Source organism: Mus caroli, chromosome 8 (genome assembly GCF_900094665.2).
Source record: "Mus caroli chromosome 8, CAROLI_EIJ_v1.1, whole genome shotgun sequence".
Classification (NCBI taxonomy): domain Eukaryota; kingdom Metazoa; phylum Chordata; class Mammalia; order Rodentia; family Muridae; genus Mus; species Mus caroli.
The window spans coordinates 23,019,235-23,036,763 of NC_034577.1; the positions used below are offsets into that span (position 1 = coordinate 23,019,235).

The 17,529-nt window shown below is 39.4% G+C and overlaps 1 protein-coding gene across 9 annotated transcripts in view; it reads right to left on the minus strand.

The window, feature by feature from the left end:
- Window positions 1-17,529, minus strand: part of Unc5d (unc-5 netrin receptor D) — a 541,037-nt gene that overhangs the window by 39,191 nt on the left and 484,317 nt on the right. For all 9 annotated transcript variants that reach the window (XM_021169826.1, XM_021169827.1, XM_021169823.1 and 6 more), the window contains 2 exons: window positions 10,742-10,910; window positions 8,932-9,159 (listed from right to left, as the gene is read on the minus strand). In XM_021169826.1, the coding sequence (XP_021025485.1) occupies window positions 8,932-9,159; window positions 10,742-10,910 (397 nt within the window). The remainder of the gene's footprint in view (window positions 1-8,931; window positions 9,160-10,741; window positions 10,911-17,529) is intronic.

Sequence of the window (17,529 nt, forward strand, 5' to 3'; positions counted from 1 at the left end):
AGCAGTGCTCCTTCAGGTGCTCAGCTGAGCCAGTCAGTGAGCAGTGCTCCTTCAGGTGCTCAGCTGAGCCAGTCAGTGAGCAGTGCTCCTTCAGGTGCTCAGCTGAGCTAGTCAGGAAGCAGTGCTCCTTCAGGTGCTCAGCTGAGCCAGTCAGTGAGCAGTGCTCCTTCAGGTGCTCAGCTGAGCCAGTCAGGAAGCAGTGCTCCTTCAGGTGCTCAGCTGAGCCAGTCAGAAAGCAATGCTCCTTTGCGTGCCCAGCTTCAGTTTCTGACTCCGTGCTCCTGCTTGAACTTGATGACTTTCCTTCTTGAAGGACTGTGACCAAGACAAGAAAACCAAGTAAATCCTTTCCTCTCTGAGTAGCTTCTGGATACGGCGTAGTTTTCATAGCAATACAGAGCAAGCTAACACCAGTGGCCCATGGGAAGGATGCTCTTCTAGTACTTCTGCATGAAATGACTGAGATCCACACCATGTTCTGCAGCTCTGTCTTCTTACTCGTGGGAAGCACTTTTCCTGGGACTTGTGCACCGGGAACAAGCATAGTGACCATGAACCATGATGGCTACAAAAGCACTAGAGATGTGGCAGTGATGGCTGCAGCCTATGTTCTTAGTTAATTTACATATATACATGTGACCAACAATCACTATACCAGGCTTCATGTCAATACATGCTGCTAACTTGGCTACAGCATGTGGTTTGTGTCTTCCATGCACAGTGGTAGGAAAAGACCAGGGTAAGGATGAGAATTAATCCTAATCAACTCTAAATGCGCAGTGGGGTAAGACATGGCATTGTAATAAACTGAGTTAGTAGTTCCTTCATGGAAGATTTAAGGAGCATCCACTGGAGCTATGGGCAGGCTGGTACCCATTATTTAGCTATGCCATCATACACCACCAAGCAGTTGACATACAATTACTATGCTGTATTCATGTATGAGAATATATGTATCCATAAATGATAATTTACATGAATGTACACTAAGCTCTGTATTTACAGGGGATCCTACTAAGGTCCCTAGGGTTCTCCCCCCAAAAATGTTATTTGCCTAAAAGTACATGACCAGGGGCAGGGAAGGGCTAGGGTTGTGCATCTTCATCATAATCCAGTATTTCTTTGCACAGACATTTTTGCTGTTTGTTATACTGTGCTTACTATTTTTTAAAGTAATGGGAAATTCAGACTACTATCACCTATCATGGATGCTTTTACACTGGTGTGAGACGTAGTTATTAGATGGTATAAGTCAGTATATATTTACCATATATATATGTATATATATATAAGTATATAATAAATTTTATTTATTTTGTATATAATTTAAACTTAAAATGTAGAAAGTGGGTTAGGAATGATGGGACAAGGGCTAATTGGTTAAAAGCACTTGCTTTGGAACCATGAGGATCTGAGTTTGAATTCCCAGCACCCGCATAGAAAGCCATGTATGGCCATACACTCTGTGTCTCAGACTTGTGGGCCTAAGGATAAGAAGAGCCAAAGAGCTCCATGTCTAGAAAGCTTAGCCAATACAACTAAGCCTTAGAAGGCACAGAGGAAGACACCTTCCATTCTGTTCTGATGTTCACATGTATGTGGACAAGTGCATGATTTCCTATATTTATGTACATCACACAGACACACACAGACACTCACAGCACACACCATAAAAATCACACACATAACATATACACCACACACACATACATACATATTTATAACAAACTCACACACACACCTACACAAACACCTCATAAATAACACATACAACACCCACATACACAACACTCACATACACAATGTACAGATATATACAATGGATACGATACAGACTTAACAGACATGCAAACAATGCAGACAGAAGAATTTGTAAAATAAATGTGTAGTTACTTAAAATAACCCTGTGGTAAGAGGTACCCTCTTAAATGTCTTGCTTTAGGCTCCTTAATTTAAATATAAGTACAATTATGCTTTGTCTTTTAGCGTACAGCTTTGCAAAGACCAGCTATGTGCAATTAACCTTATTGCCTAGTCTTCAGCAAAATATTAAGCAATTATATCAATTCTGAAGCAGAGTAATTATTAAATGAAAAGGCCTAATCATGAACTAATCACTATATTTACATATTCATAAATTTATAGCTAGCTGACTTTAGAATAAAAAACAACAACAAAAAAACCCTGTCATGTACAAAGAACTTTAAAAGTTTACTTTGACCTTGCCAGAGAAGCATAATGCTATGTACAGTGCATTGCTTTTTCTCAAGAGCTTGCTAGCGGTGGGGAATTTTGTCATAATGCTATTGTTGTTGTTGTTGTTGTTGTTAGGTGTTAGATGTAGTTTTGATATTCTGACCACCAGGCTTTGAACAAAGGATTCCCCTGCCTCTCCCTGTAGAGTACTGGTATTATAAGCATACATCACTGTAACTAAGGACACATGGATTTGTGAATCAGCGATGCCCGCAGCTTTACTGAACTCATTCTGAATCCTCAGCAGGGACAGCCTGGCCGATTTTGGCTTCCTGTTAAATTTCTCCTACTGTTTCACTGGTTTCATTAATGAAACAAGAAGTCCTGGTTCTGTCTACATGGAATGTGCCGGAGATGCTCGGAACCATGGTTTTACCGGGCCCTCGACTTCTTCATTTCATACTGGAGCCTGCAAGCCATCCAGCTCTTGATGCAGCAGCCAGGAGAAACCTGCACACTGTGGCTCACTGAGCTCTTTATGTTGATTTAATGAGACAGCCAGAAATATTCAGGTATGCTTCAGGGATACTAACAGAGGCAGGCTGAATTTACATATTTATGAGACAAAACTGTTTGAACTTACACACTCAGACACCCATAGACACATTGTGTTGCTGTGCTGTTTTCCTTTAAATGCTTTACAGGAACACTATTTCCCATGGTTGCATTATTGATAAACATAAGAACTACATCTGGAGGAAATCCTTTGAAATTAGGTTCTAAATCCACATTAATGCCAAGTAAGTAATGAGTACCGAGAGGTAGTGAATAGAAGTGCCGAGTGCCATGAAGAGGAAAAATGAGTTGTTGTGTTTTTATTCTTTACATTCTGAGATGAAGATACAATGAGATCCAAATTCCTTGCTTTCCTCATGTTAAAGTTTACGTGTGTGTGTGTGTGGTGTGTGTATGTATGTGTGTGTGCATGGGGTGCACTTACGCATGTACATACATGTCACTGTGTCATAAAATGTAGTAACAAAATCAGGTCTTAAATGTAACTCCTTTGAAAATGTATCTTGAATTCTCAAGCCTCTGATGCATCCAAGAAGGCTGTGTGTCAGCACAGAGGCACAAAATGGCTGTTCCTGCCATTGCAGAAGATGCAGAGAGAGCACCATACTCGTTTGGCCTTCCTCAGCTCGCTCTTCTCTCACCTTTAGGCAGCTGACATTTCTTATTTGTTAGCAGCACACCTGAGTTGGTCGAATTTGTTATGAAGTCAGTTGTAGATGCCTTTCTTAGGACAGATCTTAAAACGTTGAAACCTACATCAAAACATATCTTAGGCAGCGAGACGGCTGCTTTGCTTTGGTCATTTGAAGACGTTTTGCTTTGGTCATTTGAAGACGTTTTGCTTTTACCCAGAGTGGCACAGACAGATTAGAATTAAGCAGGGTAGCCCTACAGGCAGGATGGAGGAAGGGAGGCAGGATGGAAAAGTGAGGCTGTGTCTGTTTATTCAACTTCGTTAAATGGAATTTTATTTGACAGAAGCACCGTATTGCTTGGCCATAATCAGGTGTTAGCAGACACATAGATTTGGTCTGGAAGCTCATCTTTTTGCCAAGCCTTTTAGAATTTAAGTGTTCTAGGGGAAAGAACTTCCCAGAGAGCTATGAATGAGACAAAAGACATAGCCACATCCCTACAGCAGCCTCCCTTCCTGGATAAGAGCCAAACTGTTGCTGAGCACATATTTGTTATCACTGCTTTAAGATGAAATAAATACAACAGTTGTCACAAGCGTGTCCTAACTACGATAAACATTTCATTATAGTGATAGTTGCAACAACTTCTAAGATGGGCAATATCTGCCTAAATGCTCTGTGAAAAATTCCATACTAATTTTGATAAACATAAGCTCTATTAAAAATGCCAAAAATATACATCACGGGAAAGACAGCCTTTCAACGGCTATTGCTGAGAAACGCAGATATTCACATGAAGAAGAGTGAAACAATCACCCTATACAAAATCAACCCTAGGGCAGGCAAGTTTGCTTAGTGGGTAGAGCTGTTGGCTCTCAAGTCTGATAACCTGAATTTGACCTTCCAGCCCCACCCACATGCTGAAAGAAGAGAATCAGCCTCCATAAAGAGTCCTCTGATATCCACACACACACAGTAGCACCCATATGACAAAGCCTATTCTAGTCACCCATTGCCACTGAATAAACTGTGTAATGAAACATCAACTCCAAATGTGTTAAAGATTTTTACTTAAGACTTGAAATTTAGAAACTGTTACAAGGAAAAGTAGAGGTAACACTTTAATTCAGGGGTATAAGCAAAGACATCCTAAATAGGACAGCAGTCACTTAGAAACAATGTTAACAATTACAGCTGAAATATCATAAAATTAAAAGCCTTCTGTACAGTGAAGGGGGGCTATGGATATGAGACTATCTTTGCCAGCTAAATACTTGACAGAAGATGAACATCTAGAGTACTCAAATAACTCAAAAACCTAAGCAAGGGGAAAAAAATCAAATAATTCAATCAATAAACAGGGTGAAGAACTGAACTAATAAATCTTAAGAGATGAAGTACAAACAGCCAATAAACATATAAAACCATGTTCAACCTCACTAGTCATCTAGAAATGAAAATTAAAACCATGTTGCAATCCCATATTACCCAAGTCAGAATGGCAGCCATTAAGAAAATATAATAAAAAGAAATTCTGCAAGCATGTGAACAAAGAGAATTCTTGCCTTCTGTTGGTGAGAGTGGAATCTAGACCAGCCACTATCAGAATCAGTATAGAACAGTATTTCTCAAAACAAACAAAAACCTAACAATAGATCTACTATATGGCCCAGCTATACAACTTTTGGGTATTTACCCAAAGGGTTCTAAGTCAATTTTTTCCAATGATACTTGAACACTAATATTTCTTGTGGCACTATTCACTATAGCTAAATTTTAGGACCAGCCTAGGTATCTAGTACAAAGGAACTAAGAGGAAAAAGGTGGTATGTATATACTTTTTTCCCCTTTAGTTGTAAGAAACAAAGTGATGTTTGCAGAAAAATTGATACAAGTGGTGATTATTTTAAGTGAATTAAGTCAGTCTAAGACCAAAGCTGTGCTAGTTTTTTTTATTTATCTATTCTAGATTTTATATAGATACATAGTATCATGTGTGTGGCATGGAAATACATGGTAAATTCTTGAGAGGAACAAAAGGCCTGTGATGGCTGCTGTTAGCCATCAACTTGACTGAACCTAGAGTCCCTTTGGAAATGAGTTTCAATGAGACGCTGTTCAGATCCGGTCGCTCTTGGCTTTATCTATGGGGAGGATTGATTTGGGTGGAATCACTGACTGTGATTGCCACTACTTCTGAAGGCAGAAGATCCTGGACTGGGTAAGAATGCAGAAAATGAGCTAAGCACTTGCATCCAGGCAGACATTAACTTTTCTCTTGTGCTGAATTGGGTGTAATGTCTGCTTCAAGGTCTAGACACCTTGATTTCTCCACCACTATATATTCTATCAGAAACGCGCGCTAACCCCCCCTTCCCTTTCTCACACATTGCTTTTGTTGGGATCTTTTTGTCATAGCAACAGAAAATAAACTGAGAGGGTCTAATGGAAGTAGGTGTAGGTATGATACAGGGAAGATTAGGGGACTCTGGAGGCTCATGACATGTTCAATATATAACAAAGATTCTTTTTTGAAAATGCCCTTGTGATAAACAGTTCTATGTACATTGAATACATACAACCAAAATTGCACAAGTGTTAATAACAGCTAACTTCCATTATCATGAATTCGTGACTATTTCCCAGTACTGTATATATTTATTTAACAGCTTTTACTACATACTTAAAATTAGAAACTAAACTGCTAATTAGCAAAACCCAGAATATCATTGTTTAATTTTTAGTTTCATGGTATATTAATAATCTTGGACATGTTACAAACCAAATATTTTTCTATAGATGTGGGGGTACCACTATGAAGGTTATAGAAAATAAGCAAACAATGTAGACAGTATTTTTTAGCTCATCTCACTTGCATCCAGGAAAAAATGGGATGGTTTAAACAGGTTAGTAACTACTAATGAATATCACACACAAAGCCATAAAAATATAATCTGGATGATTGAAGGTATTAAAGTGATACTAAGGATTCTATGTGGAAAGTTATGAATGCATTATATACCAAGATGAAAATACAGAATATAATGAGTAACTAACAAGAAAGGAGACAGACAGACAGACAGACAGATGAGTAGATGGATGGATGAAAGAAAACAAGGAAATGAATACATAAAATTAGATGATTATATTCTGAATAAAGAAGTCTTTTGCAGAAAAACTTAAAGGCATGCTTTACTCTATCTAGAATTTTTAAAAGTTGTACACTCCAGGTGGAGGATGTCTCAGAAATCTAGAAGGGAGGTGTGGTTTCTGCTACTCATGACAGCTCCCACAAATATCTTCCAATAACACATGACATCAAGAACTACTTGAAAACCTTCTTTATCTCTGGTAATTGGAGAGGTAAAAGGTCACCAGTGTAAGAAGATCTAATGAGTGAGCTTCAAAGGTACATGTACTGGGAAACATTTTCCTAAGCAAAGTTAAGGTTTTACTCACTTAGGCATACTTGTGAATAATGCAGTAAGGATACCTGAACTCCACAGGGAGAGACCAGCATTTTCCCTAGGTCTGGGAAGGGTGGACAGCCAGCAGGAATAAATAGTAAATTAGAAGCTGGGATTAAAGTGTTCTTAGGATTTCTCTTGCAATGCGTATCTGTTCAAACGTTTGAGTTGCTGTAAAATCTGGTTGCATCAATGGTAATGAAAATAGATTGTCTAAAAGTACTGGAAATAAATCCTCTAGAAAAATGTCTGTCTTACTGGTGCATGTATAAGTGAGACTAGTGTTCAAAAGAAACTCCAAGCTGGTTGAGCGCTGACTCTGATGGCAATGAGGGAGTGTAATCAACAGTAGATTATCTGCAGGAGCCAGGAGACTGGATGTCCTCTATAGACTCCTAAAGTCCTCTAAAGACTCCATTTTGTTCCATCTGTAACACCTGGCTGAGTTAGTAAGCATCACCTCATTGGAATCGTTGGCACATTTTAGACAACTGTTTAGTGAATGTAGCAATCCCAACAATGAATAACAGTTAGCTGTTCAGTCTTTGTTCTTGAATCCCAGATGACGAGACTGTGCATTGTCTCTAATAAAGGATTCTCCTTTGTGGGCTGGGAGGGAGGGCAAATGAGAGCACAAAATAGCAATTGTAGGATGAGGGTTAATGCTCCACTGGAATGCTTCACAAAATTCCATGTATGTATGTATACATGTATGTATGTGTGTATATATGTCTATATGTACGTATGTATGTGTGTGTGTGTATATATATATGTGCAAGTCCCTTTGGGGAGCTAAGATTAAGGATGTCGCTTGCAATGAATTATGTTTCTTTCAGGATAGGAAAGGAAGGAGGTTTGGTAATGTAGTTTGTCATGAATCACTACCTTCTTAGCTTATGTTTAAGTTTTGTATCTTTGAGTCTCTTCTATTGGTAAACATGAATTTTCTAGTTCAGTGTCTTAAAACCTAGTTACTGAGAAAATGCTCTGCATAATGGACTTAATGACCCAGGACAGGAATAGCTCAGATCTGGAATGAGGTGTGTCAGGAGAGCTACGCTATTTAAATTTGGGCAAAGCCTCCACAGTCTGTCCTGCATTATCCTTGCTTCTATTAATAAACCTCACTCCTCAGGAGTACCTAATCTAAGATGTATCTTATATGATTAAAAGCACTGAAAATAGAAAAGATGTTGAACTACCTCTGCCCTAATAGCCCACTATTAGACTTGGTGTCCTGATAGGATATGACTGCTGGGTGACAGATGATTTATCATCATTGTTTCCTAACTCCTAACTTCAGTAGACTTGGGCAATTTTCTCACTGCTCTTTCCACACCAAATACGTCTCTGTTCTGTGCTTTGTGCCTTTTCCTTTCTCTACCAGGTTTCTCTTTTGCTCTTAAATGCCATCCATTCATGAAGGTTTGTGAAACATTCTAAAAGTCTTCTCCAACACGTATCACATTTGGATTCATTTTTTAAATTACGATCATACTTTTAGAGGATTTCTTAATTAGTAGACGTGTTTTTGTTGTGTATGAACTTAATCTCTGCCCCATCTTGAGTGTCAATTGTCCCATCTCTCCTGCATGGAACACACACATAGCTCTTGTTCAAAGTGGTTGTGGGTACTTTTCTAAGTTTCTATCAAAGACTCTTCTACTGATACTGGTGTTTAGGAAGCTGTTATGGTTTAAATGAGAAATGTCCCCTGAAGGCCCATGTATTTGAAAACTTGTTCCTCAGTGTGGGGCACTGTTTGGAGAGGTTATGGAGTTTGCTAAAAGAGATAACAACTGAGGGCAGGCTTTGAGAGTTTATAGACTTTCCCCATTTCTCATTCCCTCTCTCTGCTTCTTTGATGTAGACAGAAATATGATCAGCCAGCTTCCTGCCATGATAGACTCTATCCCTTTGGAAGCATAAGCCAAAATAAACATGTTTTCCTTGAGGTTGCCATTTGCCATGGTAATTTATCACAGCAATAGAAAAGTCACTAATACAGGGAATCATTATTTTCACAGTACCAAAAGAACAACTGTAACAAGACTGACCTGAAATGCACAAGGAGTATTGTCCACACAGTAAACTCTCAGGTTGTAATCCAAGGAGTTACAGGACATGCAGCCAAACACAGCCACCTTGAGCTGCTTTACGGCACAGTCTGTGATTGGCTCTCCTGTGAGGGCATAGGTTCCAAAGCTATCAAGCAGCACGTGGCAGGCAAAGGGATCCAAGAGGCAGTAACAGGATGTGGACTCATCCTCCACTGACATCACTTCCTGTTAGAGAAAGATGTGTTAAATTCTCTCAGTTCGGAAACACCATCGGGCCCAAGAGTTTACATGGATTTAAATAAATAAACTCTCCCAAAATATTGTATTGTCTTAAATATCAATGTTAGATGGTTGTTTTCTATTAAGATAACAGCTGGAGGCAAGAATGCATGAAATGGGTTATGTACAGTGTGCTGTCCATTTTAATAGGAATGATAACAAAGATTGCTTTGAAATTTCCATTTCCATTTAATTGCTTAATACCAGTTTTTAAGAACTTGAACATTAACCTCAATAAGCAAACTTACATTATTATTACTGCCTCCCCCAGATCTATTTCTGAAAACCTTCTAAAATACCCTTAAGTTGATGTTTATTTTCACTCCAACACTTTATCCTTTCTCGTTTTGCCGCAATCATTCACAGGGGACCATTAAGTAAATGATTTGGATAAGAAGAACTAGAATATTTCAGCCTCTCTGATAAGAACTTAGGCATGTGTGACTGGTTTGGTGGAGCATAAATCTAACACCATCTGGATGGAGAAGATTGTGAGGAAAAGCCGAGAAATGAAGTGGTAGGGGAAAAAAAAAACAAGGCAAAACAAAACACAAGGGGGAGAAGACTACAACGTGACCCCTCTATGAACCTTTTTGCCCAAAACATTCTCCGGTCCCAGTGCCAGGACCCAGTACATAGCAGGATGTGTTCTCAAAGAAAATGGACTGGCCTCAAGATACAGCTGTGCTCGGCACACATAATCCACTGCTGCTGCTGTGTATTTTCTCCAAGAGAAACATGGTTTTCTTGGACTTCTTTTGCCTGAAGTACCTCCTAGGAGGCAAGACCCCAGGACTAGCACATGAGGGTTACTGGGTTCCAATAAGATAGTTCACCCGGTTTGATGCAAACTGACTTCAATTGGACATAAAGAATTCTTAAGACAGGCAAATCACCGCTTTCGCTTAAAATTGTAATTCTGCTGAAGCCACTGTTGGTTTTGACTGTCTGTCTCTTTGCTTGTTATCTTCCTATTATATACTCTCATTCTTTTCCCTTGCCTCTCTCAGATTGAGATGTCTCTCCTTACATGTACTTATCCATACAGGGAGGCAGTGGTAATAACCTTCCATGTATCTGCTAATGCTTTAAACATACAGTAGGCACATACAGTGTTCCTGGATACTTATCAATGTAGCCTGTCTTCCTTAAGCAGAATCCTCATTGACACAGCGTAATGTCAGTTCAGAAAAGGACACGGCCTAGGAGGAAGGCCGGAAACTCAGCAAGCGAGTACATAGCATATGTGTCTCTGTGGGTAATTACTACTGGGTTCTCAGACCATACAGCTCTGGATTATACTTTGCCTCTGTTTTCCATTATTACTTGAAAAGGCTAGCAAATACCTAGAGGATTGTGTAAAATGATTTCCATAACTGCTTGGCAACTAGGAAATGTTCAACAGCTTCGCAGCTGATCTGCTGTAACAAGAAGTGTTAAGGTTAAATCTAAGCCATGCACAGAACCCAACTCCCATTTAAACACCACACACACACACACACACACACACACACACACAGCATCTCACCTCCCACTTCCCCTGCTGGGTCCTCTTCTTCAGGTGGATGTTCCAGTGCTCTGAACTGACGTCTGCACAGTGAGGGATGGTCAGCGCAAAGGGAGTTGTGACAAGCATATCTGGAGGCCCACAGGTGACTTCAGGACTCAGGAGGACCTCAGATCCATCTGACTGCAGGCTTCAGAGATGAGAAAAGAGATGACCGAGAAGCATGAAAAAGATGAGGGACATCAGGTGAGAATGTACTTACAGATGGGGATAGTCTAAAAGCATGGTGCCTTCCCTTTGTGGGATGACTTGGAGAACTTAACTGTAAACTACCCAGTCACCAAGGTTGACTTATGGTCAGATTTTAACTAGTTTCATCCACAAAAATTGACAACCAGACTTTTGGAAATAAGGAGAGAATGAAAGAACCCTAAAATGCATCTGCAGAGCCAACCTCAGCTATCAAATGATCATTCACGTTAATATTGTCCTATCAATGAAAACAATCCCAAGAATTTGACAAAACTTGGTTGCCTCAATACCAAATTCCTTTCTCCAGACAATATATTCAGTAATATTTTAGTGCTAATAAATGATGAAACAAGCTATTACACAACAAAACACTACCTTGAACATATACAAATTAGACATGATTATTCTGGTTTAAAAGAATATATATTCTTTTAATGTATATATTCTTTTAATGTATATTTAATGTATATTTCTGCAATATACAAACATATCCGCTCCATTATACTTTACACTGATTGATCATTATACTTTACACTGATTGATCAGTGGGAAGGTATAAATGTACATAATCATGTACAGGATATCTAATTTTCAAATCTGAATTTAAAGCCATTTCACCCAAGTCTAGAGTTTAGGTTTTCCTGTGCTGTAATTATTAACAGCAAAACTGTTATTGTAAAACCTGAAAACCCAAGTGAAATTTCAGTGAAGGTGTCATACCTGATTGGCCCCATTTCATTATAAAGCTCCCTTCACCCCACCCATATTGACAATGGAACACAGGGCCACTGAGCTACACTTCAGCCCTCAGGTTTCTTCAGCTCTCCCCACAAGCAACAGGAGATGAATTTTTTATATATCAAAAAAGAGTGAAAATAACAGGAATCCCACTTAATTTCTTCCAACTGCCTGAGTGTTGCAGAACAGGCATTTTATCGCTTCCTTGATTTCTGCTTTTTTCACTTGTAAGAAATATAATGATATGATCAATGAAGTAATTGCAGACTCACAGATGAACAGTGCATGTTGAGATCTAGGTCAGTTAGATATTACCAAAACTTCCACTCTCTCCGCTCAGGAAGACATGTATATGTGTCATCCTGGATCCCGAGAGCAAGGCCCTAGCAGCATAAAGTTGAAATTCAGTTCTCAAGGATAAAACTCATTTCATGGTCTTATGTAGGAGAAACATCATTTAGGAGTTCACCTAAATGCTATGAATTTCTGAATCACTTGTTTTGACATTCACTGGACTACCTCAAGTTCTTCATGACCACACTTGAGCTTATTATCTATAGTTTCCTACTGGACTAAATGCAGGTTATATAAAAGAGCAGCAGACCCCCACATCTACTGCTTCCAAGACAGAGCTGAACACTATCACCTGGTTGGTCACCTTCCTTCCTTGTGAAGCACTACTCATGCTTTCAACAGAATATTTTCTTAAAATTCCTGAATTTTACAGTTGTTCTTCTGTAAGCAAAGCATATGTTAAGCCGAGAGGCTCCCATGCCTTTACATTTGAGCCGCAACAGAGGTTGCAACGCTTTGTTAGCAGTAGCAAATATTCTTTGGAAAGCCTAGAATGATATACTCAAGGTGTGAGAAACAGGTGAAAGTCAAGAGTGGATTCTCAGGATGTTGAGGTGGCCTGTGTATGGATGGCTACCACTGACTTGGACAGAGGGTCCAGCACTTTTCTTATAATTGTCACCTACATTCATCATGGACAAGAGAAGCAAGGATACCTATGAGTGACCAATGACAAGCTCTTCTAAAAGACCTATCTAATTGCTTTTGGGGAACCATCCCCCTCGTTGAACATATTGTTCTAACATATGGGAATTTGGAGAATTATTTAATGCCAAATGAACTGAGATCAGCTAATTAGAGGAACCAGCACACTCACTGTGCATAAAAAGATGCCTTTTAGTCATAACGGGAAGCAGCATCAGCACTCACAGCCATAATATGCTGGGCATTAGAGTACCAGGGCTTTGTGCTAAGTGGGCATTGGGTCCCACCACAAGTGTCAAGTCAACACTAAAGTTTATATGTAATCCTCCTTCTCTGAAAAGCATATCTACTGATATCTCCCTGGTGAAGGAATAAAATTTAATATCTTAATTTTTATTTACATTAGTAATAATAATTTGCCCTTTCTGTCACATTCTATTCATGACCATCAGAGAGGTTTACAAATATTAATTAAAACCTTTTATACATCCGGGAAGACATGCAATTACTATATATAGTCCCAGAGACATCAGTCAACAGGCTGTCAGATAAACCACCCTAACTTTTTGACTCACAACTCCTGACTTCTCTTCTCAGGCTGTATCTTTATTTTCTGTTACCATCAAGAGACTTCTGGCCAAATTGCTGGCTCTTGTAACATCCCAAATTAAGATGGGGATGGAGAATAGGATGCAGGTTTAGTCACAGTTAATGATTCGGGACATTTAAGGACAAGCCTGGGGAGAGAAGCCTTTAATTGAGTGTGGACAAAGACAAAGCTTTATAAGAAAAGCTTGGATGGCATTTGCATTTTCTCACATTATATAATATATGACAAGGGAGGATTCATGTCCCTGCTAGAAGAAAAGCCAACACACATATTTTTTCTAAAATTGCTGTGAGCTAATAATAACTGCATCTATTAACAGCAGTGACTTCAGAACCATAGTATGAACTAGTTTACCTCATCACATAACTTAGAATGCTTCCCAGATTGAAAAGTCTTATCTAGGACCTTTGTTACAAAACTATTACATTGTTGTCCATCTCTAGATGTATATACATACATATAAAGGAATATGCAAATATGCCTATAATTTAGATCTTCTGTGTGTTAAGATAATTTGAGATCTGGGTCTTCTCTTTCGAACTTTGTTATCTGAGTCAGCATATTTATTCAGCATTATGTCTATGTGTCAATCAATAGATCATTTTTTAACACAAGTTTCACTGCCTAAGGAATACACACTATTGGGATTTAGGGAACTCTGGTCACAAGGCTGGTCTTCCTACTTGGTCCTTGCCTTCCATTCTGCTCTCAACTCAGCCTCATGCCAGTTTGCTCTGACCTTGAGGAATTGGGGCTATTTTTGCTGCTCTGCAGTACTAGACATGTCCTCCAGACAGCCACTGGGCTCCCTGTCCTGCTCAGGGCTTTGTCCAAATGACATCCACTAATGAGGCACTCTTTGCCCATGCCCTGGTAATTGGGACATTCCCTACACCAAGAGCTGACCTTTGTCTTGTTTTTCATCAATGTGTCTAATGGACTATCCTATTTGTTCTCCTGTCACCTCCAAGCTAAGATGAACTCTCCACGAGCCTAGAGATTTCAAAGTTTTCTTCATTATTATATTCTTAGTGTCTAAGAATGGTGATGGTAACCACTCAAAATGTTTGTTGACAAGAAGAACACCGAAGCCCATTTGAAGGGACTCCCACTGAACAAATCTGCCATAATTTGAGACTCAAAATAAGTCAATGTACAAAGTATAAGGACACAGGAAGGTATATAAAACATACAGGAGCTACTGATATAAATAAAGAAAACTTAAAAACAACCAAATACCAAGGAATAAACAGAGAACCATCACTTAAGAGCCACAGAGATTCCTGCTCTAACCTAGAATTGTAAATGATACAAACCTAGTATACATCTAGTAGGGGAAGATGTGAGGCATTCTAAAGAACTACATAGTTTTAAAGTACTCCCCACAAGGTACTTGGTAATTACAAAAGGCAACTATTGTTTCACATGGGTGATTTGCCATGTACAACTTGACACAAGTTGTCAACCTTAATATTGCCAGTAATTGAAGGAATAGACAGAGCACACTGGGAGATGCCACACAACAGCAACAACTCAGCATCTCCTCTTGTGCATTACCAACTTATATCTCACAACTTATACCTCATCGTTGGGACATACAAGAGGAACTCGGCTTGCTAGGAAGTGTACAGCATAGTCCCTCTGCAGGTTTAATTTTCACTGTTATAAAATTCAAAGACAGAAGGACTTCGGATTCAAATAGACTAAAGATAAATGCCCATGGCTCACAGACAACGAATCAGCTTACAGTTTCCATTTCCGCAAAGAGCTTTGTTCATTAGATAATATTATTTTATCAATGTTAATTATCTGACTATGATAATCATGTTGTCACATAAGATGACATCCAACCCCACAGTTAAATATGCTGATGTATTTGGGATAAAGGGGCATTTTGTTCACAAAGGTTACAAATATTTTGTTCATGTGTACACATCTGCATTTTATTCCCATGTGTAAATACATGGGGGTGGGGAGTATACAGCAAAGGTACTAAATACACAGCAGCGCTTCCAAACCTCATCACAGGAGACAGAAATTCTGTTACCAGTCTCCAAGTTCTCGTTAATCTGGAAAATGTGTTTAAACTTTAAATGATATGTTGAAATCGAATGGATGAATGAATGGAGCAATGAATGAATGGATATAGGAAACTTGGGGAGAATGTTTTCCAGTATTCTGTTGCAGGAAACATGGAGCTGGAAGGGGACAGGGGCATTGCAGGGAGTGTTGTCTGTCCTGCAGAATAAGTAGCAACCTCCTCAAGGTCTCCATTGCTAACACTGCTGACCTTGACATGGCTGGTGTAGCTGCTTAGACACTGTGCCTTTTAGCTCAACAGTTGCTGATCCCATACTAACTTGTAAAAGATGGTTTTCTTCAGGCCCAGTCGGCCAGTTTCACGGTCTGAGATGAGGTCTTCATTGCTGCTGTCTGCCCTGTTGTACTTGTTAATAACCACCATCCCTGTCTTCTTGCTGATGGCCTAGATCATAGATTAAAGGATTTTCCCCCTCCCCTCACCCTTCTGCACAGTATCATTCAGGAATCCAGACAGGAGAGTAATAATAGTTTTACTATGTCAGAGCCTTGGTCAATACATAATTAAGTCATATTTTAATGGAACAGACATAAAAGATAGATAGTTATCAACTGTAGTACTAAAACCAGACCCCTGAAAGCAAAGCTACTTCTAACCTTCTAGAGTTTTTAATCGGAGATATACTGTTCTCATTACTTTTATAATGTTTTTCCTTTCCATTAAAATCCATATTCTGGTCTAGGGTACTAAATGTTGCAGGGATTTTGTTGTTATCTTTCCTTGATCACAAATTTACAAAGCAATTCTCAGGAGAGTAACATCCTAGACTCTGCAGGTGTGCTGGGCTCTTCAAAGCTCCTGTTTCTCACTAGTTAATCTCAGATTATGAACTCACTTACACCCTGAAAACTTTCTCTCACAATTCCTATGCAGGTTGCAAAAATACCAAACACCTGGAAAAAACATAGGAGGTGGCAAGGAGCTGAGGAGAGGAGAAAGTACCCAAGGAGCTAAAGGGATCTGCAATCCTATAGGTGGAACAACAATATGAACTAACCAGTACCCCCCCCCCGGAGCTCGTGTCTCTAGATGCATATGAATCAGAAAATGGCCTAGTCGGCCATCAGTGGAAAGAGAGGCCCATTAGTCGTACAAACTTTATATGCCTCAGTACAGGGGAACGCCAGAGCCAAGAAGTGGGAGTGAGTGGATGGGGGAGTGGGTGGGGGAGCGTGTGGGGGACTTTTGGGATAGCATTGGAAATGTAAATGAAATAAATACCCAATAAAAAAAAGAAAAAAAACTAAAAAAAAAAAAATCACCACAAGAATGGGTGCCTCAGGACAGTAATCCCCTAATGTTCTTCATGGCCTGTCTCCCCTTCCTTTTCCACTCACATAAAAGTGCCAGCTATTATTAAAAATGTGAGTCTGACATTGTAAAAAAAAAAAAAAAAAAAAAAAGAAAGTGAGCAAATCCCCCATTTGTTACAGCAGACTCTGCTCTTTTTATCTTCAAGAAGTTCTAAAGCAGGAACTTCTTGAATTTCTTCAGAATTTCTCAGGCAGCGTAGGTCATTCCATATTCCTGGATTCCTCCAATAAAGGTCTGTTCAGTGCTTGTGGAATAGAGACAGGAACTCCTACTTCTTTTACTTACAAAGTGTCCTTGGCACTAACATTTGAAAATTGTGTTGTTCTTAAGAAAATATTCAAGGAACTCTGCATATAAGAGGGAATTGGCCATTTCTGATTCTTCTAATGAGAATTCGGTGTTTAGGTCTGCATTCAATATTTTAATTAGATCATTGGTTTGCTGACATCTAATTTCTTGAGCTCTTTATATATTTAACTTGGGGTTTTGTTCCCTTCCTACCAATGCGAGAAGAGTGACTCTGACCTTTTGCCCTTTATGCCTATGAGTGGGACCTTTTTCCCCCTACTGGGTGGCCTCATTATGCAGCTTTGATATGAGGGTTTTATGCCTAGCCTTATTACATCTTGTCATGGTAAGTGTGGTTGAAATCATTGGGAGATCTGCTCTTTTCTGAAGGGAAATGGAGACAGAGGACTCGGGCAGGGGTTGTGGGGGAGAGGTTGGGTGGGAGTGGAGAGGGGAGGGCTGTGGTTGTGATGTGTTGTATGAAAAAATGATATGATCGAGTATTTT